We start from the raw sequence: 21,201 nt of genomic DNA on the forward strand, positions 1-21,201 counted from the left end.
CATGCTAGGCCATAAAGCAAGTCAAAGCAAATAAAAAAATCAAAATCATATCATGCATCTTCTCTGACTACAATGGAATGAAGCTGGAAATCAGCAACTCAGGAATCTCTAGAACATATGCAACACATGGAGACTGAACAATATGCTCCTGAATGAACAGTGGGTCACTGAAGAAATCAGCAAAGAAATTTAAAAATTTCTTGAAACGAATAAAGATGAAAATACAACATAGCAAAACTTATGGGATATGGCAAAAGCAGTGTTAAGAGGAACGTATATAGCAACTGGTACCTATATCAAGAATTAGCTCTTTTATTTGGTATCTTTCTATCAATGCATCTCAATGATGTAGAAAAACAATAACAAACCAAACTCAAAAACAGTACAAGAAAAGAAATAATGAAAATTAGAGAACAAAAAAATTGAAACCCAAAAATTCAAAAGATCAGAGAAAAGAGGAAAAAAAAAAAAAGAGGAGACCTAAATCAATGAAATTGATATGAAAAAGGATATGGAATAGATACCACAGAAATAAAAACAATCATCAGAAACTACTACAAATAGCTGTATGCCAACAAAATGGGAAACCTACAGGAATGGATAGATTCTTGGACACATACAACTTACCTATATTGAGCCATGAAGACACAGAAAACCTAAACAATAACCAAAACAGAAACTGAATTAATAATAACTCTCCCAGCAAAGAAAAGCCCAGAACCCAATGGCATCACTGCTGAATTCTACCAGGCATTTAAAGAAGTACTAACTCCAATTCTTCTGAAGCTATTCAAAAACAATTAAAAGGGACGGAATCCTCCTAAATTCTTTCTATGAAGCCAGCATCACCTTAAATCCTAAACCTGGAAAAGATACAATAGAGAAAGAGAACTACAGGCCCATTTCTCTGATGAATATAGATGCAAAAATCCTCAACAAAATATTATCCAATCAAATCCAACATCAGAAAGATCATTCACCTAGACCAAGTGGGATGGTTCAACATTCACAAATCAATGTGATACAGCACATTAACAAATTGAAGAACCAAAACCATATGATTATCTCAATAGATACAGAGAAAGCATTTGACAAAGTTTAACAACCTTTCATGATGAAAACTCTAAGCAAATTGTATATAGAAGAAATATTCCTCAAGGCAATGTATGAAAATCCCAAGACCAGCTTCATAGTGAATGGGGGAAAGTTGGAAGCATTCCCACAGAGATCCAGGACCAGACAAGGATACCCACCCTCATTATTGCTATTCAATATCGCCCTGGAAGTTTTAGCCACAGTCATTAGGGAAGAAAAAGAAATCAAAGGGATACAAATTGAAAAGGGGGAAGTCAAATTATCCCTGTTTACAGATGACATGATTCTATATATAGGGGATCCAGAAGACTCCACTAAGAAACTACTGGAAATCATAGAAGAGTTTGGTAAAGATCTCTACAATGAAAATTATAAAACATTAAAGAAACAGAAGCCACAAAAAAGAAAAAAAAAAAAAAAAGGAAAAATCTTCCATGTTCATGGATTGGAAGAATCAGTGTCATCAAATTGTCCACACTAGCAAAAGCAGTTTACAGATTCAATGCAACCAACCAACATGCCAAGGACATTCTTCTCAGATACAAAAAAAAAAAAAATGCTAAAATTCATATAGAAACACAGGAGACCTCGAATAGCTAACGGAATCCTATACAACTAAAACAAAGCTGGAGGCATCACAATACCAGATTTCAAGACATACTACAGGGCAGTTAGAATCAAAACAAAGTGGTACTGGCCAAAAACAGATGGATAGACTAATGGAACTGAATAGAAATGCCAGAAATCAACCCACACATCCATAACCAACTTATCTTTGACAAAGGAGCTAAAATCAATCCCTGGAGCAAGGACAGTCTCTTCAACAAGTGGTGCTGGGAAAACTGGATCTCCATACGCAGAAGTATGAAGAAGGACTCTTACCTTCACCTTATACAAAGATCTGCTCAAAATGGATTAAAGATCTAAATCTATGATGCAATACCATCAAATTATTAGAGAACATTGGGGAAACCCTGAAAGACACTGGCATAGGCAAAGAGTTCTTAGAAAAAAACCCCAGAGGCACAGGTAAGCAAAGTCAAAATTGACAGTGAGATCACATGAAATTAAGAAGCTTCTGTACTGCAAAAGAAACACTCAAAGTGAAGAGGAACCAACAGAATGGGAGAAATTACTTGCAAACTATGCAACTGATAAAGGATTAATAACAGAATATATAAAGAGATCAAGAAACTCAACAACAATACAAACAACCCAGTTAAGAAACAGGCAAAGGACTCAAACGGGAATTTTTCAAAAAGAGGAAATCCAAACGGCCCACAGACACATGAAAAAATGCTCAGGATCACTAGTCATCAGGGAAATGCAAATCTAAACCACCCCTGTTAGAAGAGCTTTCATACAGAAATCAATAAATGCTGGCAAGGATGTGGGGAAAAGGGTACACTAATCCACTGTTGGTGGGAATGTAAACTTGTACAGCCACTGTGGAAGACAGTATGGAGATACCTCAGAAATCTGAATACAGACCTACCATATGACCCAGCCATCACACTCCTTAGAATTTACCCAAAACCAAATTAGCATATGAGAGAGTTATCTGTACCCTCATGTTTATTGCAGGTCCATTCACAATAGCTAAGATATGGAATCAACTGAAGACTAGATCAAGAAATTATGGGATATGTACACTATGGAATACTACTCAAAAGTAAAAAAAAAAAAATGAAATTCAGACATTTGCCACAAAATGCATGAAACTGGAAAACACCTCACTTAGTGAACTACACCGGTCCCAAATGCACATACCATGTTGTCTCTGATCTGTGATAATTAACAGAGCATCTAAAAGGTAATCTGCAATAGTGAAATTAATACTTTGAGATGAAATGACTTTGAACAGCCCATGTTGACTGTTGAGGAACATTTTTTTTCTTCATACAATTTGTTGAACTCTTTACGTAGTATAAAGTTAACCGTATGTGTTATAAAGTTAACTGCAAATAGATCTTAGTAAAAAATAAGAATGGGACTAGGAGAGGGAAGAGGAAAAGAGCTGGAAGTATGGGTGGGAGGGCAGGTACAATGGGAAGAATCACTACATTCCTAAAATTGTATTTATGAAATGTGTAAGTTTGTATTCCTTAAATCAAAGTTTTATGGGGAAAAAAACTCTAAATAAAAAACAGCAACTAAAAAAACACAACGTGAATGTTACAAAATTACACTTAAAACAGTTAAAATTATAAATTTTATGCTGCATTTTTCCATATATACACATAAAACCACCACATAATTACTAGAATAACTAGGAAAAAATTATATAACAACAACTTTGGAAGAAGATGTGAAGAAATTAGGACCCTCAGAGCTTGCTGTGGAAAAATAAAGTGGTACAGATGCTTTATAAAACAGTGCTTAAGGCCGGTGCCGCAGCTCACTAGGCTAATACTCTGCATGCGGTGCTGGCACCCCGGGTTCTAGTCCCGGTTGGGGTGCCGGATTCTGTCCCGGCTGCTCCTCTTCCAGTGCAGCTCTCTGCTGTGGCCCGGGAAGGCAGTGGAGGATGGCCCAAGTCCTTGGGCCCTGCACCCGCATGGGAGACCAGGAGGAAGACCTGGCTCCTTGCTTCAGATCGGCGTAGCGCACCAGCCATAGCGGCCATTTGAGGGGTAAACCAAAGGAAAGGAAGACCTTTCTCTCTGTCTCAAATACCAAAGTACTCAGCAATTCCACTCTGAGGTACATGCCCGAGAGAACTGAAAACAGATGTCAACACAAAAACTTGCTCATGAATGTTCATACAACAGTCATGCATTATGGTCCCTAAGTGAAGACCATGTAAATTTATGCCAACTTATGAATGGATTACAACATGTGGTACACCCACACAATGGAATACCGAGGAATAAAAATGTTTAGGAACAGCCAGATGCATGCTACCATACGGATGAACCTTGGAAACACCATGCTAAGTGAAAATCAATCACAGGGGGCAGGTGCTATGGTGTAGCACTGGCATCCATATGGGCGCCGGTTCTAGTCCTGGCTGCTCCACTTCTGATCCAGCTCTCTGCTGTGGCCTGGGAAAGCAGAAGACGGCCAAACTCCTCTGCTCCCTGCACCAGTGTGGGAGACCCAGAAGAAGTTCCTGGCTTCAGAATGGCACAGCTCTAACAGTTGCGGACAAATAGGGAGTGAACCAGCGGGCAGAAGACCTCCCTCTCTCTCTCTCTGCCTCTCCTCCTCTCTGTGTAACTCTTTCAAGTAAATAACTAAAAAAAAATAAAAGAAAGATTTAAATACTAACCAAAAGTCTCATAAGGCTCATCGTCTTTCTTACTTTCACTGCCATTGCTTGAGATTTCGGAATTATCAGGAAACTCAAACACATCAGCAGGCTTGTGCTTCTGACCAGCTTTCTGGAAGTGAAGAAAACCAAAGTCATTGAACTGGTGCTAACGCACACCAGCCGCAAGCTGCTGGACTTAGCAAGGACACTCCTGCTCCTGCTGCCGCCTAGAGAAGCTAGCCACTCTGCTGTTCTCCAGGAGACAGAGGCCTCTGGAATTCTAAGGCCGGCCTGGCAAACCTTTTCTACAAAGCACCAGAGAGCATTTCAGGCTTTGCAGGTCACAAGGTTTCCACGGCAGAGGGAAAGCCCGCAGGGACAGCGCAGCCAGGAATGCGCAGGGCCGGCTTCCCACACAATCTACTCACAGATGCAGACCTCTGCATTTCACACCATCTTCATGGCACACAACATATCCTTTTTAGTTTATTTTGGCTATTTAAAAATCATCCTTCGTTCCCAGGCTTGTGTACAAAGAGGTAGTAGGCTGGTTTTGCCCCCCAGGCCATAGCTTGCCTAGATCCCTAAAGAGAACGGTGGGCCGTCTCCCCAGAAACATGCCTGCCACCTGGATGTGCACAGCTCTGGGAGCACAGGGGCTGACAGTCCTGGCTGAAGGAGAGCCTGTGTACAGTTCAATATACGGGTAAGGCTCCGGAGGCTGGGGTTCCGGAGGATGCCAGAGGCAGAACAGAGAACAAACGCACTCGCAACTGCCCGACCACCTGGACTTCATGTGAAATCCCAATGCCACGCAACAGGCCATTGGAAAATAATTTGGAATTAGCTATCAAGAGCATTAAAGAAATGTACCTGCCATTACATACAGGTATTCTAAGACTCTCCTGAAGAAAAATAAAACTGTAACGTAGACAACATGGAACCTCATGAAATCACAAATCACAAGCCATTGTCAGTAACACGGAGAAATGGCTGGGAGGAGTGGCAAAATTCAGAAAGCTGTACAATTTTTACACAGTGCTAATTATCTAAATGAAACAAATCTAGGCTTGGAAAAAAAGAAATGTTTCTAAAATGTTAACAAAGGTTCTTTTCTAACAGTGGAAATAGTGAGAAGAAAAGGAATAAACTTTTTTTTTTTTTTTTTACTACCATGAAACAGAGCTTCTCACGAGAAATACAGAAAACTCTAAGGTCCTCACCAAAGGTTACTTTTATAGTCAACTGTGAGAACAATCACATTAAAAGCTAAAAAGAGAACTTACTTCTTTCATGGGATGTGTTCTTCTTAAAGTGTTCTTTGAATATACTGCACTGAAACAGGAAAAAATAAAAGTTAGGAAATATTTAAAGCAACCAGGGAAAATACCATAACCTGACTCTCTCCAAGTATTGTCTTCCCAAATTACACTGCTCAGTAGCTGTACTAATAGTGCGCATGCAATGGAACGGAAGTTATGATGAAGAAGCAGAACCCAGACCCTGCAAACATACAAGTCAAATTATATCACCAATACATATAAAGTGACCACCTCGGTCCCTCAAGATCATGGAAAACTTCTAATCCTGCTGTCACGCTGGCCCCTGCGCCCGGATCTGTCAGGAAAGACTGACTCTCCGCAGAGCTGAGCCAAGGGGACGGATACCAACATGGATGAGACTCCTCACACCCATTCCATCTGCGCCTGGCCCAGGATCACACAGCTTAACAATCCTATGAAGTAGAGGGGAGCCATGTGACAGCTCTGCACGGGCACAGAGCAACAGGCAGCCAGGCAGGAGAGGAGCCTGCAGGAAAACCCCATCGGTTCAAATCCACAGCCTACCTTCTTCCCACCCCATAACACTCTCCAGTGACCTTGGGCACACCGTAAAACAGATTAAGGTGCGGATCTTCTAGAAGTGAAAAGGAAGCAAATGCAACAACAGTGACTAGACTAACAACTGAAAACAACAGTGGCAAGAAAAATCTATATTAACATCAGCAGTCAGTGAACAAGCACTGAGCACCCTCCACAGCTGAGGCACTGCATGGGGTATTAGAGATACTTTAGTAGAATCCAGTACTAGTTCCTGACTTTAAAATACGCCTTGCAGTTTTCAAAGACTCCTTTGTGGAGGGCAGTATCAGATTAGTGTGTCTGAACCAATATTCTTCAGGTACTTTATTTGACATGATTTCAAACTGTCTCCCCTGTACCCAGGTTCATCAGTTGCCTTCACCGTCTCTTTTGCTTCCTCTGCCTGTGCAAGGTAAGCACTCCTAACTGAAGTACTTCACTGTGGCTTCCCTAAGAGGGCATGCACGTGCACAGTCATAGCGGATTTCCAAAATCTAGATATTTCACATTTGCAAAGTGATTATCCAACCTACAGTCCATGTCCAAATCTCATCGGCTCTCCAACACCCTTTAGGATTTTCACCCTAGCATTTTCTTAAAAGGGAAATTCAAGGGAACAGAAAATATAAGATTGCACTGGATAGGATATTTTCATAAACTTTCCGATTTGTTTCATGTGCACCTGCGTACTAACTGCGATGCAAAACATCATTGTGTGAATCACAGTTAAAAAAAAAAAAAAAAAAAAAGAAAGCTGGAACTCTGTTTAGAGCAGTGGTCTCACGCCTGGCGCCACCCCCAGTTTCTGGCTCAGTAAGTCAAGGGTTGGGTGGAGAGTTCACACTTCTCAAGTTCCCACGCTTTATCTGAGTCTCCAAACCTAAAATGGTACAAGTATTTGCTCAATGGCAATTTTATGATTCTGGTTATAATTCAGAGGTTCAGGAAAGCTAAATGACTTATCAATGATGGTAACAGGGAAGTTTTAGTTCAATTAAATTTAGACGAGTTTATTTGGGCAAAGCAAAACCAGAAACAATTAGGGAATGGAGCAGCCCCAGAAATATAAGCAAGTTCTGAGAACCACCAGCAACCTGAGCGATCACACATCATTAACTTAATTGGCTGCAGCCTACCCAACCAATTGGTAACACCTTATCCAGTTCATTGCGTACAGCCCAGTTAGTTAACTGCTACAGAGCTTTCCCCCAGCCACCTAAGCCCAGTGACCGGCTTGACGTTCAGTTCAAATCCATGGCCTCCCACAAAAACCCAGCAATGGCCACACAGTCAAGTAACGTCAGCAGGAAGCAGAAACCACATCAGTACGCGTCTTAACCTAAATTATTTCCAGCTGTCTCTTGCGTGTGCTCAAATCAAACAATACGCCTTCAGCTGGAGTCCAGGTGAGGCTTCATTCAAGATGGACGCTTGAGACAACCGTGTTTTCCTGTGCATTTCTGAGGGAAGGGCTCAACAGATGCCCTAAGTCTCCATCTCCAACAGGTTTTTAAAAACCTTTCGGCGCCTGGATGCCCTGTAGACAACGCTAGAGAGCCCGGGCGTCCACTCAGGAATCTGTGAACGACGAATACGACGTACTTTCCAATGCATGCCCCTTTTGAGAAAAGTTGCTCCCCGCCCTGGAACACTCCCGAAGCGGCAGCTCGGTCCCCGGGCAGGGGTGAGGGCCAGCGTTACAGTCTGCGCTTTGGGGTACGAAGGCAGACACGACCCGCAGGGGTGCAGCGCGTCACGTCTGGGGAACAGCAGGCACCAAGCGCCCGCGACCCTCAGCTCCACGAACCCCAAAGTCTCTCCCACCCGCCAGGCAAGGCGTCACGCCCTGACTCCTCCTAGGAAATCCGCACTGAGAGATGCAAACCGAGGCCCTGGGCGATCTGTCACTTCCACAAGGAAGCTCCACTAGCGCAGCCCTAAAGGCTCAAACCGCGTCAGTCCGAGCGGGACCCGCAGCTCTTACCCCGCCCGCCTCCGGGACCGCACCCGGCCCGCCAGAGCCATCGGGCTGCTCCCGGCTCCCGCGGCGCCCACGAAACTCCCGCCAAGCCCCGCGCCATTTAGAACGGCCAATCCGGGCCGAGCACGCGCCCCGCCTCCCCTCGGCCTGGGTCCCCAGGAGGTCTCCGGCTCCCGTCCGGCCTTGGGCGTAAGTGAAAACGTGCTCCGGATCAACAACTGCAACGGAGCTGGAGGCCAGGCCTTCAACCTGCTGCTGAAGGGCTACCAGAACGAATCCCACTTTTCCGGGTTTTCCCTCCCACCCTAGCCCGGGGCCTGTTTCTCAACGCTCAGACCTCGACCCGCTGGGCCCGCCCTCGGGGGCGGGGCTAGTGCTGAGACATGGGCGGGCGCGCAGCAGGAAGGGGCGGATCCCAACCCGAGGCCCCAACTGTAGCTGCAGGGGCCTTGCGCAGTGCGCAGGTGCGTTGAGCTGGGAAAGTGGATTGAGCCAAGAGGTCCCGGGGGCATTAGAAGCAGCTGCATGAGCCCTGTGTGCTCCTGCTTCCCTCCCCAGATCTCTGAAATGGGGTGGGTTCCTATGGGAGCCCATAGTCTGCGATTCTTTTCTTTCTGTTTAAAAAGGCGTTATAATACAAAAAGATGAATTTGCATATAAATAAGATGAATGTAAAAATATAAATCTATGAGAATGTAAATATAAAATGAACTCAAAATGGATCAAAGATCTAAGTGGAAGAGCTCAAACCACAAAACTCTCAGAAAGGAGGCCCGTGCTGTGGCGTAGCAGGTAAGGTCATCCTCTGCAGTGCCGGCATCCCATATGGACGCTGGTTCCTGTCCCGGCTGCTCCACCTCCGAACCAGCCCTCTGCTCTGGCCTGGGAAAGCAGTAGAAGATGGTCTAAGTCCTTGTCTCGGTGCACCCGTGTGGGAGACCCGGAAGAAGTGCCTGACTTGAGATCAGCGCAGCTCAGCCCCTTGCAGCCAATTGGGGAGTAAACCAGCAGATGGAGGATCTCTCTCTCTCTCTCTCTCTCTGCCTCTCCTCTCTGTAACTCTTTCAAATAAATAAATAAATCTTAAAAAAAAAAAAACTCCTTAGAAGGAAAATAGCGCAAAAGCTTTACAAAATTGGATGTAGCAATGATTTTTTTTGACCATGATACCAAAAGCAGTTTGGGATAATGAAAAGATTCTGGAGATGAAAACTGGATGGCTGAGCAGCCACATGACTCTGCTTAGTTGGATAGAACTGTTCAGTTAAAAAACATTTAGCCATGAGCTTTTGGCAAAGGGGTTTAAGATGCCCGCTTAGGAGGCCTGGATCTCATTTTGGTGTGTTTGGGTTCTGTTCCCACCTGGCTGATTCCAGCTTCCTGGTAATGCAGCTCCTAACACTAGCTTCCTTGTTCAAAGAAAACTCATTTATTTGAGAGAGTGAGAGGGACACACACACACACACACACACACACACAGGTCTTCCATCTGCTGACTCACTCTCTAAATGGCTGCAAAGGCCGGGGCTGTCCCAGGAGAAGCTGGGAGCCCAGAGCTCCTTCTGGGTCTCCCATGGGGACTCAAAACAGCACCCATATGGGATACCAGTGTTGCGAGCAGCGGGTAACTGACAGCACAGTGCCTGCCGTTCCCCAGCTGCCTTGTACTGTGCACTCTGGGAGGCAGTGGTGATGGTTTCAGTACTTTGGTCTCTGCCACCCACAGGGAGACCCAGATTGAATTCCCTGCTCTAGCTTCTTTGCCTGGCTCAGCCCTGGCTGTTGTGGGCATTTGGGGGTGAGCAAGTGAATGAGAGAGCTATCTCTGTCTTTCTCTCCCTCCCTTTCAAATGAACGAAATAAGTAATTTTAAATGGTTAAAATGCTGCATTTTGTATGAATATTTTCACTACAAAATGCAACATGTGACATGCATACACAAGTGTAAAACATATATAATGTAAAGAGTAGGGTGAGCGTGCCTACAACCACCACCGAGTTAGCGTACATAACTGGGATGCTGGTCTATTAGTCCTCTGAAGAACAGACACTCTTAGGAGTTTATGTTGATCACTCCTATGCTGTTCTACCCTGATACAACCCTGGATAATGTACCAATTATCGTATGTTTCTAAATGACTTTTGTAGGTATTTGGGAGTTCTCTTTCTTACTTAGAGCTATGCTTTTTATTTTTTTTTATTTCATTTTATTTTATTTTATTGACAGGCAGAATTAGACAGTGAGAGAGAGAGAGACAAAGGTTTTCCTTCCGTTGGTTCACCCCCCAAATGGCCGCTATGGCCGGCGCACTGAGCCGATCCGAAGCCAGGAGCCAGGTGCTTCCTCCTGGTCTCCCACGCGGGTGCAGGGCCCAAGCACTTGGGCCATCCTCCACTGCACTCCCGGGCCACAGCAGAGAGCTGGACTGGAAGAGGAGCAACCAGGACTAGAACCTGGCGCCCATATGGGATGCTGGTACCGCAAGGCAGAGGATTAACCAAGTGAGCCATGTTGCCAGGCTCCAGAGCTATGATTTTTAGATTTACTCACATTGTATCCACATCCATATGTAGCTGAAGTTCATTAATTTTCATTGCCTTCTAAAATGCATTCAGTAACTATACCACAGTTAATGTTTACTTCTTGTGTACGCATACATCAGTTGATTTCAGTCTTGGTATCATCAACAAGGTAGTCCTGAACATTCTTGTGCATGTGTACATGCATGTCTTTTTGAAGAAGCCTGGATCTTCTTCTGGGTCTCCCCAGTGGGTGCACTTGAGCCGTCTTCCACTGCATTCTCAGGAACATTAGCAGAGAGCTGGGTAGGAAGTGGAGCAGCCAGGTCTGGAACTGGCACCCAAATGAGATGTTAACATCACAGGAGGGGTCTTTACCAGCTACACCATACTGCTGCCCCTCCCCCCATTGCATTTTGATTTTCCTGTCCCTTAAGGTGTCATCTCTTCATCGTTTACAGCTCATTCCCATTTCCTCTTCCATGATGCGCTTGTGCAGGCTCCTGGGCAGCAGCCATGAAAGGGTAATGACCCTTAGGGACTGCAGGTAATTTCCCCACCAACAGGAAGAAACAGGGTTCTTGGAGGGGACTGGGTTGGAAGCTCCAAATTCCAGGCAAGGGGGGATAATGAAACTTCTGTGCTTGCAGGCCTGAGAAATGAAACTTCCCAGCTATGAAGACAGGAAGAGTTTCAGCATGCTGGATGGAAATAAGACAAGCTCCCCCCAAGCAGGTTGAGAGAATGAAAAGGAGTTCGTGGGCTTGTCACCGGAAAGCCCTGGGCAGGCTAGGGCATCAAGCTCAGCTTCCCCCCAGGGTCCGGGAGGCATCAGCACTTCGGATAAGTTTTCTTCTTCTCCTGGTTCATCAACTCTTCATCAGACCCCGACCCCCGTGTGCCTGTGCCACTATGGAAGCTGTGACTCTCCCTCCCTCCTCCCCTGGCCCAGGCTCAGGGATCCGTCACTCTATGCTCTACTTCTATGATGTCAGCCCTTCTGTGATCCCCACACAGGGGAGATGGCCCAGCGTTTGTCTTTCTGTGAGAGCCACCCACCCGTCACCTCCATCACCTCCCCAGGGTGCACACAGGGACCAAACATCACACGGGACCAAAGCCATGCACACATGGTGAATTTTATTCATGAGAAGCATGTGCAAATGCTCAAGAAAAGAAAAGTTCAGTCAGCTCAGCGGATAGCTCCTGGAGACGGGGGCGGGGCGAGGCTACTTGGGGACAACTCTGCAGCAGCTGCCAGGGCTGCTCCCTCGGGACGGCAGGATGCAGCACGCCCTCAGCAGGAACCGGAGGATCCTCCTGCCGACCCCGCGACGGCCCTGCCTCTTGCCCTGGGCGCTGGCCTTGGTGTCTGTGGTGTCAGCATCCTTGGGCTCACGGGATGCGGCGGCGGCGGCTTCTGGCTCTGCAAGGTCCACGTGGCTCCCGGCACTGGGGCTGGAGGGCGACGCTTCGGAGGCTGGCTCAGGGGCGGCGCTGGGAGCAGGGCTCCACTCTTGCTGTGGCTGGCCTGGTAGGAGAGAGTCAAGTGTGGGGTCACCTCGGGGGCCTTGGGCTCAGCTCCTGGAGGCCCCGAAGTGGCAGGGGATGTGGGGAGAGGGCAAGACTCACTGGAGGCCTGGGAGGAGTTGGGGTTGGCACTAGGAGCAGGGCTCCTCTCCTGCTGTGGCTGGCCTGGTGGAGAGAGTCAAGAGTGGGGTCACCTCGGGGGCCTTGGGCTCAGCTCCTGGAGGCCCCGAAGTGGCAGGGGGGAGGGCAAGACTCACTGGAGGCCTGGGAGGAGTTGGGGGCGGCGCTGGGAGCAGGGCTCCTCTCCTGCTGTGGCTGGCCTGGTGGAGAGAGTCAAGAGTGGGGTCACCTCGGGGACCTTGGGCTCAGCTCCTGGAGGCCCCGAAGTGGCAGGGGGGACGGCAAGACTCACTGGAGGCCTGGGAGGAGTCGGGGGCGGCGCTGGGAGCAGGGCTCCTCTCCTGCTGTGGCTGGCCTGGTAGGAGAGAGTCAAGAGTGGGGTCACCTCGGGGGCCTTGGGCTCAGCTCCTGGAGGCCCCGAGGCAGGGGGGAGGGCAAGACTCACTAGAGGCCTCGGAGGAGTCGCTTCGTGCGGAGGAAATTTCCACGGACATGCTGTCACAGGACACCGACACCAGAGACAAATGGTCCTTCTCTCTGGTGAGGCGCTCCCCGCCCTGTGAGGACTTGGGCAGGGATGCAGGGCCCTGGGGCTGAGGGCCTGGCGTCCCCTCAGTCCCCGTGCCTGGCAGCAGGCCGAGGCCCGCCAGGTACTCCTTGGCCTCTGAGTCCCGGGGAACGCCCAGGGGCTGCAGCAGGGTGACAGCGGCCTCCTTCTCCTCCTGGGTAGCTTCTTGGCCGGGATCCAACCACCAGTGGGTTGTGGCGTCCTCCGCACTGGGCCTCCCCGAGGCGTCGACAGTGAGCAGCCAAGCCAGCAGCTCCCGCAGGGCCGGGCTGACGGCACGCGGCAGCACATAGCAGGCACACAGCACCGTGTCCTGCAGCTCCTCCGTGTCCTTGCCGCGGAAGGGCAGCGTGGCCGCCAGCATGGCAAACAGCACCACCCCCAGGCTCCACACATCAGCCTTAAAAGCGTCATAGGCCTCCCCGAGGAAAACCTCCGGTGCGCAGTACTCGGGGGTCCCCCAGAAGCCCCTTACCAGCGTGCCCTGCTCCAGCCGCAGGCTCAGGCCGAAGTCCGCCAGCTTGATGGTCATGTGCTCGTCCAGCAGCAGGTTGCCCAGCTTGAGGTCCCGGTGCACCACGCGCTGGGCATGGCAGTAGCTCACGGCGGCCAGCGCCTGGCCGAACAGGATCCTGGCCTCGGCCTCAGCCAGGCCGCCCTGCTCAAACACGTAGCTCTGGAGCGAGCCCTTGGTCGCCAGCTCCATGACCAGGAACAGGTGCGTCCTCGTGTGCCGCTCCTCCAGCAGCCGCACGATGTTGTCATGCCGCAGGCTCCTCAGGATGGCTGCCTCCCCCTGCGCGGACAGCGGGCTGCTGGGAGAGCAGTCTCGCAGAAGGATCTTCACTGCCACGTACTTGCCCGACGCCAGGTGCCGGGCCAGCTTCACCAGGCCAAAGCCGCCCCGGCCGATCACGTCCACAAAGCGGAACCCGTCCAGAGCAGGATGGAAGTCCAAGGGGTCTTCCATGATGCCGGTCACCTAACTACGCTCTCTCGACTCCCTAAATCACTCGACACACACTAGCTAATCACCGATCCTCACTGCACTGCCTACAACACAAAGGGACCACAGGGGACTGACTACCCAGCTGACTAAGACACAGCACCAGCTACTCTCACTACTCTAGTGGCGAAGCCGCAAGCCTATCTCAATAAAGCAGAAAAAAACAAAGAGGAAAAGCCACTAAATCCTCGAACGCTGATACTTCTGAGTGTGCTAGCTGACTAGAGTGGGGGAAGCAAAAATAAAGAAAACTGCAAAAAAAGACCAAATGGGCAAAACAACAACGAGGAGGAAAACAACAAACTAAACAAAATGGAAAAAAGCAAAAACCAAATAGACCCAGAAACAAACAACCAAGAAAAAGCACAAGCAACACCAACGAGCGCAAAGGCTGGTTAGATGGGTCCTAGTTACACAGATCACAAAAGAGTGCTCTCTGGGTAAGGCGGACAAAAATCTAGGCCCCCGCAGCGGCTATATATACTTTTTGGGGGTTCACCTCCCATAATGGCGCCTTGTGAGAGCAGAGCAAGAAATGGACCAATCACAGCCCAGCCAGGGACTGTGTAATAATATGACTTTCATAACAGTGGTGCCTTATGAAGTCAGAGCAAGAAATTGACCAATGGGAGCTGTGGTTCATCCACAGTGGTTTTCTCGAGAATCTTCCAATTAAATTAAAACGATACCCAAAGAGTTTTTGGCCTAGGTTGGTGATAGGGCTTGATACTTAATTTTTGAGAAACTCCAACCTATAGATTGCTTGGGTGGCCTTCACATTACTAGTTTAAATATGATGATATGTTGCATCTTTTGAAGACCTCCTAGTGTCTCCACTTAGTATAGCCCCTCCTTTGTCTTTACTCTCTGAGTGATGGGTCTCAGAATGATGGAACAACATCTCTGGCTTCAGTAAACTCAACAAGTGTTCTGCTGCCCAAGACACCTCCAGGTACACTGTTCGCACCTCCAGAGCTGAGAGGAAGGTGGCTTTGTCACCCTTTCCCCCTAAGTCATCGTCAGATTTCTTGGCAGAAACCCTGGAAGCCCAGAAGGTAGTAGGGTCTGTGCAGTCCAAACATGGAAGGCCCAATCAGAGGCAGCCGAGAAAGCTACATCCTCTGAGACTGTCCTCCACCCGGTAGGGAGGAATCGAGGCACTGCCAGGCACTTGGGGTTTTTGGGCTCCTGTAACAACAACCAAAACTCCTGGCTTCTGGCTTCAGCCTGGCCAAGCCCTGGAGGTCATTTATGGGCTGTATCAGAGGATGGAAGAGCTCCCTAGCTCCCTCTACCTAGCTCCTCTCTCTGTCTCTCTCTCTCTCACTAGCACTCTCTCTTTCCCCTCTTCACTCTCACACACATAGAATGCATCTTAGGAAAAAAGGAGAAACTCCCTGCTTCAACTCCTCAGGACCTGCACAGCCCAGAACTAGGACGAGACGATGGCCGCATCACAGCCTCAGATCTGTCTCCTTGGGACAGCTTCGTGCTGAGCCCTCAGGACCAGTGTTTCTCCCAAGGAAGTGACAAACTCATCTCAGGTAGGAAGTGAGCCCGGTAACCCCTGCCCCCACATAGCAAGTGGATCTGTGTCTCCTGCAGTTCTTGAGGAGCCCCCAGGGCCCAGCACAGCCATGGGCCCCAGGAACACATGATGGTCCCTCTGCACCGACTGCCCACGCCCTCTTGGGAGAGGAACCCCTCCCTGGGGAGATGACCCCCTCCTCCAGGATGTCCAGGGACACTGCACAATGCAATTTCTCCATGATTTCCTGCAGTGCTGGTCACCTCCTCAGGGCTGAGAGGAAAGAACCAGCACCCCAGGAATTCTCACTACAGTTTTGCTACAAAAGTCAAAAAAATTAAATTATGAAGACGTTGGGGACTGTTTTCCATTAAGCACAGGTAAAAACTCATCTTTGTAATAAGGTTGGAGTTTTTGAAGGCAGATCAAATAAAGATGAAACTCAGGATACTACCAAAACATCACCAGATATAGAATTCAAAATTTATTTAGGTGCAAAAACTTTTGAAAACCTTTGCATAGTTTGTCCTTAACATACTTTTCCCGTGAATGTTTTGTATCCCCTCTCCTATGCATGAATTTCAAAAACTGTAACAAATAAGCTCATCCTTTATTTCCATTTTCCATGAGGTTTTCCAAGTCCCTTCAAGTAACCCAGTTTGAGGAAAAACAGAGTTCCCATCCGGACTGCAAAGCAGCGTCGGCAAGGACAAGAGACACACCACAGCTCTCCTTCTCATCACTCCTCCCCAGTGCTGGTGGGAGCCTTGCAGACCCATGTGGTTTTAGAAAATTCATCTCCCCCAAGGTAAGTGATGGCCCTTAGGACTCTGTGTCCCCCAGCTCTGCTCATCAGTAGCCTGAACATGCTGCGGAAAGTCCTATCTTGTCCACGCTGGACTAAAATGAGGAGGCGGAATCTCTGTGGGCACTGCCCCAAGAATTCAATGCGGTGTAAATCCCAAAGGAAACTGCTAAGAAAATGTCTTATTAGACTGTTTTTATATTTAAAACTATTTATTTGAAAGGTGGAGTTACAGATACAGGGAGACAATAAACACACACGGGTGGAGACACACAGAGAGAGAGAGAGAGAGAGGAAAGAGGGGGAGAGAGAGAACTTTCATTCACTGGTTCACCTGCCCCCCCCACAAATGGCTACCATGGCTTAGACTAGGCCAGTCTGAAGACAGGCACCCAAACTCCATCCAGGTCTCCCCTCAGTTGGCAATGCCCCAGGTAGTTGGCCATCTTCCTCTGCCTTCCCAGGCACGTTAGCGGGGAGCTGGATCAGAAGCAGAGCAGCCGGGACTCAAACCAGCCTCCTGATATGGGTTGCCAGTGTCACAGGTGGCAGCTTTACCTGCTATGCCACAGCACTGGCGCCTCAGTTCTGAAGAGCCAAGGCGCCTCCATTTTAAAAAGCAGCCTCCATTTTCTGGAGCAGGCCCAAGTTCCTGTAAAAGCAAATATTCAACAGTTACCAAATAAGGAAATGCCCTGGGCCCAAGCCAATCAGGATCAGCCTCGTCCAACCAAGAGCTACCAGGAATGGCACCGTTCAATCTACTGTAGCCCTGTACCCCAAACCCTTGCTGATGTAACCCTGCAGCTTTGTCCTTTAAAAACGCTCCCGAACAAAGCTCAGGGCCTTCCTCTGACCTCCGCTGCATCGGTTGGTTAGATGAGGTCCCTGCCGCAGCTTATACTTCCAGAATAAACCTTGCTTTTGCATTTCGGTGAGATCAAGTCTCTGGTGATTTCTGGGGATTCAGCAATCTGGGCATAACAGTTTCTTTTAAGATTTATTTATTTGAGAGATCCGTGGACAGAGAGGGATTGATCTTCCATCCTCTGGTTCACTTCGTACATGGCTGCAACAGCTAGGGAGGGTCAGTTTAAAGCCAGGAGCCTACGGGGCTGGCACTATGGTGTAATGGGTTCAGCCAGCGGTGCAGTACTGGCATCCCATATGGGTGCTGGCTTCAGTCTTGGCTGCTCCACTTCCAATCCAGCTCCCTGCTAATGTGCCTGGGAAAGCTGCGAAAGATGACCCAGATGCTTAGGCTGCTTCTCCCACAGTGTAGACCCAGAAAGCTCCTGGTTCCTGCTTCCACCTGGCACTTTCCTTGCCATTGTGGCTATTTAAGAAGTGAACCAGCAGATGTAAGACCTCTCTCTTTGTATCTCTGTCTCTCTCTCTCTCCCTCTCTCTCCCTCTCCCCTTCTACCTTGTGTGTGTGTGTGTGTGTGTGTGTGTGTGTGTGCGCATGTGGTGTCTGTTTGTCTGTATTCCTCCCTCTCTTTCTGTAACTCTGACTTTCAAAGAAATAAATGTTTTTGGTCGGCGCCGTGGCTCACTAAGCTAATCCTCCGCCTAGCGGCGCTGGCACATCAGGTTCTAGTCCTGGTATGGGCACTGGATTCTGTCCCTGTTGCCCCACTTCCAGGCCAGCTCTCTGCTGTGGCCAGGGAGTGCAGTGGAGGATGGCCCAAGTCCTTGGGCCCTGCACCCTGGGAGACCAGGATAAGTACCTGGCTCCTGCCATTGGATCAGCGCAGGGTGCCAGCTGCAGCGCGCTGGCCACAGCGGCCATTGGAGGGTGAACCAATGGCAAAGGAAGACCTTTCTCTCTGTCTCTCTCACTGTCCACTCTGCCTGTCAAAAAATAAAATAAAAAAATAAAAAAATAAAAAAATAAATCTTTTTAAAAAGCCTAGAACTCCACCCAGGTCTACCACGGGGGTGGCAGGTGCCCAGGTACTTGGACCATATGCCGCTGGTTTCTCAGGTGTGTTAGTATGGAGCTGCCTTGGAGCCAGGGCTTGAACAGGCACTTCAACTATGGGATGCTGGCATCATAAGCAGTGTCTTAGCCCGCTGTGCCATACACCAGTCCCCAAGAACCAAGGTTTCTTTCTCCCTCCAAATCTGATATCAGTGAAGTAAAGGAGTTTTGCTTGTCCTAAGGGAGCTGTCACAGACTTTTGTCAAACTTGGTTCACTGGGTGTGGTGATAAATAATCTGCATGTGTTTTGATGTGTTTTATCAAGCTGATGAGAGCCCTTGTACTCAGCTAAAGTCTGCTGGGGACCATGTGCTAATGGGGTGGACATGCAGAACCAGTGACAGCCAGGTTACTCATCAACAGAGAAAGTGTCTACACAATGTCTCTTTAGTGGGGCAACGACACCCGAAACATCACCCTCACCCGTGGCCAGGAAGGGCAGGGGACACAGGCACAGCCCCCTGGGTGGCCACCCCTGGTCACAGTGCCTGAGCTGGATGAGCTCATAATGCAGGTAGCGTCCATGCCAGGGCTCTGCTGCGCAGGAGACAGAGGTACCAGGAAGAGAGTTCTCCATCCGGAGGGCTTCCAGTGGGTGCTGTGAATGCCAGGATGGTGGGAGCCCTCTCTCCTGGGAAGGGAGCCTGTGTCCAAGATGAAGTCCAAGGGACAGAGAGGTGAGAGAAGGGGCTGGGGGCAGGGCAGACAGAATAAATGAATGAACGGGCTGATCCTGTCCTGGAGATCCGGATCCCAGTTCTAATGCAGGTTTACCATGGCACCCTCAGATCCCACGAGATCCCTCAGTGTCTGCGGATCTTTTGCAGTCCACAAGTAAGTAACTTGTCTTTCTTTTGTTCTCATTCTGTTGTCTTACTGTTCCTTACACTGGCTGATTGAGAGCATTCTGGGTAATGTAAGTTAGCTGTTGTGTGTGCACTCTGTGAGCTGACATAAAATGTGCCTCTGGAACTGACCTAAAGCTGCCTCTGCAGACTGCTCCCTGGACCCCCTGGCCTGTGGGCTGGCTGCCCCACCCCTCAGACACCTGGGGCTGCCTCTAACCTTGGGCTATGTGGGTTCTGTTCCCAGCCCTTGGGACACAGCCCCGCATGCTCATGTGCCATCATGTGTCCCCGCAGCACACACCTGCATGCCAGGAACTATTTACCTGCTTCTCCACTAGGACTGTGTGAGTGCATGGGGACACGGGGGTTCCCCAAAAGTCTGTGCATGGTGGAGTTAAGCTTGGGTGGATCACTCTCCAAGTATCTGCAATAGCCAGGGCAGGCCCAGGCTCAGGAGCTCAGAACTCCATCCAAATCTCCCATGTGGGTTCTGGGACACAGTCACTTGAGCCATTACCTGCTGCCTCCCAAGCTGCACATTCCAGGAAGCTAGAATCAGGAGCAGAGCTACAATGTGAATCCCAACACCCAGATGTGGGTTCAGGGTATCCTAAGTGGCTTCTTAACCACCACACCAGATGCTTACCCCCTCAAGTGATTTTTAATCAGTAAAGAAAATGGAATCACGGAGGCCAGCACTGTGGTGTAGCAGGTAAATTTGCCGTCTGCAGCCCCGGCATCCTATATGGATTCTGGTTCAAGTCCCAGCTGTCCTACTTCCAATCCAATTCCCTGCTAATGAGCCTGAAGATGGACCAAGTACTTGGGCCCCTGCACCCTCATGGGAGACCCAGAAAAAGCTCCTGATTCTTGGCTTCAGGACAGCCCAGCTCTGCCCATTGCAGCCATCTGGGGAATAAACCCACAGATGGAAAATCTCTCTCTTTCTTTCTCTATGTCTCTCTGTCTCTTTCTCTCTCTTTCTCCCCCGCCCAACTCTGCCTTTCAAATAAATAAATAAACATTTTAAAAATAAGTAAATTCTAAAAGAGAGACACTTAGGCACAGAGTGCAGGTTTCTGTGAAAACATGAATGGGAATAAAATTATAAAATCTTAATCAGAAAAACATTGGGAGAAGCAGAAAGAGAATGTATGTTCTGCTTTAAAGCCTGTTACAGACCTAAAGTCATGCATTTTTCGCAGTCACAGATATTGTGGTTTTCCAGTCCTGAAACATCGATACGGTCTGATAGAGTCAGAGGCACGGTGCTTGGCGGGTAGCGAGGAAGACTTTGGTGACGTAAGCAGAACGTGGTCCACGCCTCCGTCTCCGAGGGGAAAGGCAGGCGCAGCATCAGACACGGGTGGCAGTGAGTCCCAGCGGGACAGACAGTCTTGGGTGGAAATAAAGAGTTACTAGATACTGTAACACGCTGTGTTGAACTTCTCTCTCTTGCTATCTCTGTACCTAGGCGTTGGACTTTATACTTTTTTCCTAAAAACGCAGCCAGCTCTAGCTGAGAGCCGTGTCCCTGTGTCTGTGCCCCAGTTTGCCAGTCAGCACCCATCGAAACACCAGACTCAGGCCCACAAACTGTGTCCATGGAATTTATTATTTTGAAACAACTCTAGAGCAGACAACAGTGTCCAGCTAATACAGGTGTGAGAGGAAAGTCAGCTGCCTTAGGCTCCCTTATGCATGGCTGTGTTAAAAACTGCATCGGCATTTAATGGAAGGGAATGGCCGTGGCCTAAGGTGTAAGCCAGAGACTTAATTACGGGAGACATAGGCTCTCCATGACTGACTTCCTGTCTCTCCTTGGAGGTCCTGTCTCACTGAAAGCTCTGTGCTTTGCTTATCCCGTTCCCTAAAGGCATGAGGCTCATTTCTACCTCTCAGAAGTTAAACACAGCACTTCCTTTCCTTTTCTGGGTCATGTCTAGGTAGCCTGCAAAACTCAGCCAGCACTCACAACCTGTGGGAGGCCTCCCATGAACCAGCGTTTCCCTCCACTGCAAGGTCACACAGTGCTGCCCAAGTCACACACAGTGGTACCCAGGTCACAAAGAGTGCTTCCCAGGTCAGACACAGTGCTGC

At 48.7% G+C, this 21,201-nt stretch overlaps 2 protein-coding genes and 1 long non-coding RNA gene across 34 annotated transcripts in view; 1 reads left to right on the plus strand and 2 right to left on the minus strand.

Annotated features, from left to right (window-relative positions):
* Positions 1 to 8,471, minus strand: part of LOC127482610 (centromere protein U) — a 49,113-nt gene extending 40,642 nt beyond the window's left edge. For 7 of the 13 annotated variants that reach the window (XR_011386010.1, XM_070067775.1, XM_070067776.1 and 4 more), the window contains exons 1-3: positions 8,195 to 8,366; positions 5,635 to 5,683; positions 4,367 to 4,478 (exon numbers count right to left, since the gene is read on the minus strand). Coding sequence is in view for 12 of the 13 variants with exons in the window: in XM_070067775.1 (XP_069923876.1) it covers positions 4,367 to 4,478; positions 5,635 to 5,683; positions 8,195 to 8,235 (202 nt within the window). In the remaining variant the exon portion in view is untranslated. The other 6 variants (XM_051828094.2, XM_070067782.1, XM_070067779.1 and 3 more) reach the window with 5 other exon arrangements.
* Positions 1 to 13,899, minus strand: part of LOC127485275 (MAP/microtubule affinity-regulating kinase 4) — a 165,381-nt gene extending 151,482 nt beyond the window's left edge. For 5 of the 16 annotated variants that reach the window (XR_011386001.1, XR_011386004.1, XR_011386000.1 and 2 more), the window contains exons 1-4: positions 12,807 to 13,899; positions 12,654 to 12,716; positions 12,499 to 12,561; positions 12,344 to 12,406 (exon numbers count right to left, since the gene is read on the minus strand). Coding sequence is in view for 6 of the 16 variants with exons in the window: in XM_070067770.1 (XP_069923871.1) it covers positions 12,344 to 12,406; positions 12,499 to 12,561; positions 12,654 to 12,716; positions 12,807 to 13,899 (1,282 nt within the window). In the remaining 10 variants the exon portion in view is untranslated. Of the gene's footprint in view, positions 1 to 11,834; positions 12,243 to 12,343; positions 12,407 to 12,498; positions 12,562 to 12,653; positions 12,717 to 12,806 lie in introns of those variants that run through there. The other 11 variants (XR_011386006.1, XR_011386003.1, XM_051828079.2 and 8 more) reach the window with 10 other exon arrangements.
* LOC127487453 (uncharacterized) lies at positions 2,837 to 20,532 on the plus strand. 5 transcript variants are annotated; one of them, XR_011386014.1, is made up of 7 exons: positions 2,837 to 2,908; positions 6,574 to 6,622; positions 11,173 to 11,258; positions 11,362 to 15,479; positions 16,094 to 16,271; positions 19,042 to 19,087; positions 20,307 to 20,532. It is a non-coding gene; the product is annotated as an uncharacterized lncRNA (long non-coding RNA). The 5 variants fall into 5 exon arrangements; XR_011386013.1 differs by lacking the exons at positions 2,837 to 2,908; positions 6,574 to 6,622 and adding an exon at positions 8,617 to 8,983 and having other exon boundaries at positions 11,362 to 14,887; positions 15,303 to 15,479; XR_011386015.1 differs by lacking the exons at positions 2,837 to 2,908; positions 6,574 to 6,622 and adding an exon at positions 8,617 to 8,983 and having other exon boundaries at positions 11,362 to 14,887; positions 15,350 to 15,479.
* The last annotated feature ends 669 nt before the right edge of the window (positions 20,533 to 21,201 follow it).

The sequence above is a fragment of the Oryctolagus cuniculus genome, unplaced genomic scaffold, assembly GCF_964237555.1.
Source record: "Oryctolagus cuniculus unplaced genomic scaffold, mOryCun1.1 SCAFFOLD_105, whole genome shotgun sequence".
NCBI classification, from domain to species: Eukaryota; Metazoa; Chordata; class Mammalia; order Lagomorpha; family Leporidae; genus Oryctolagus; species Oryctolagus cuniculus.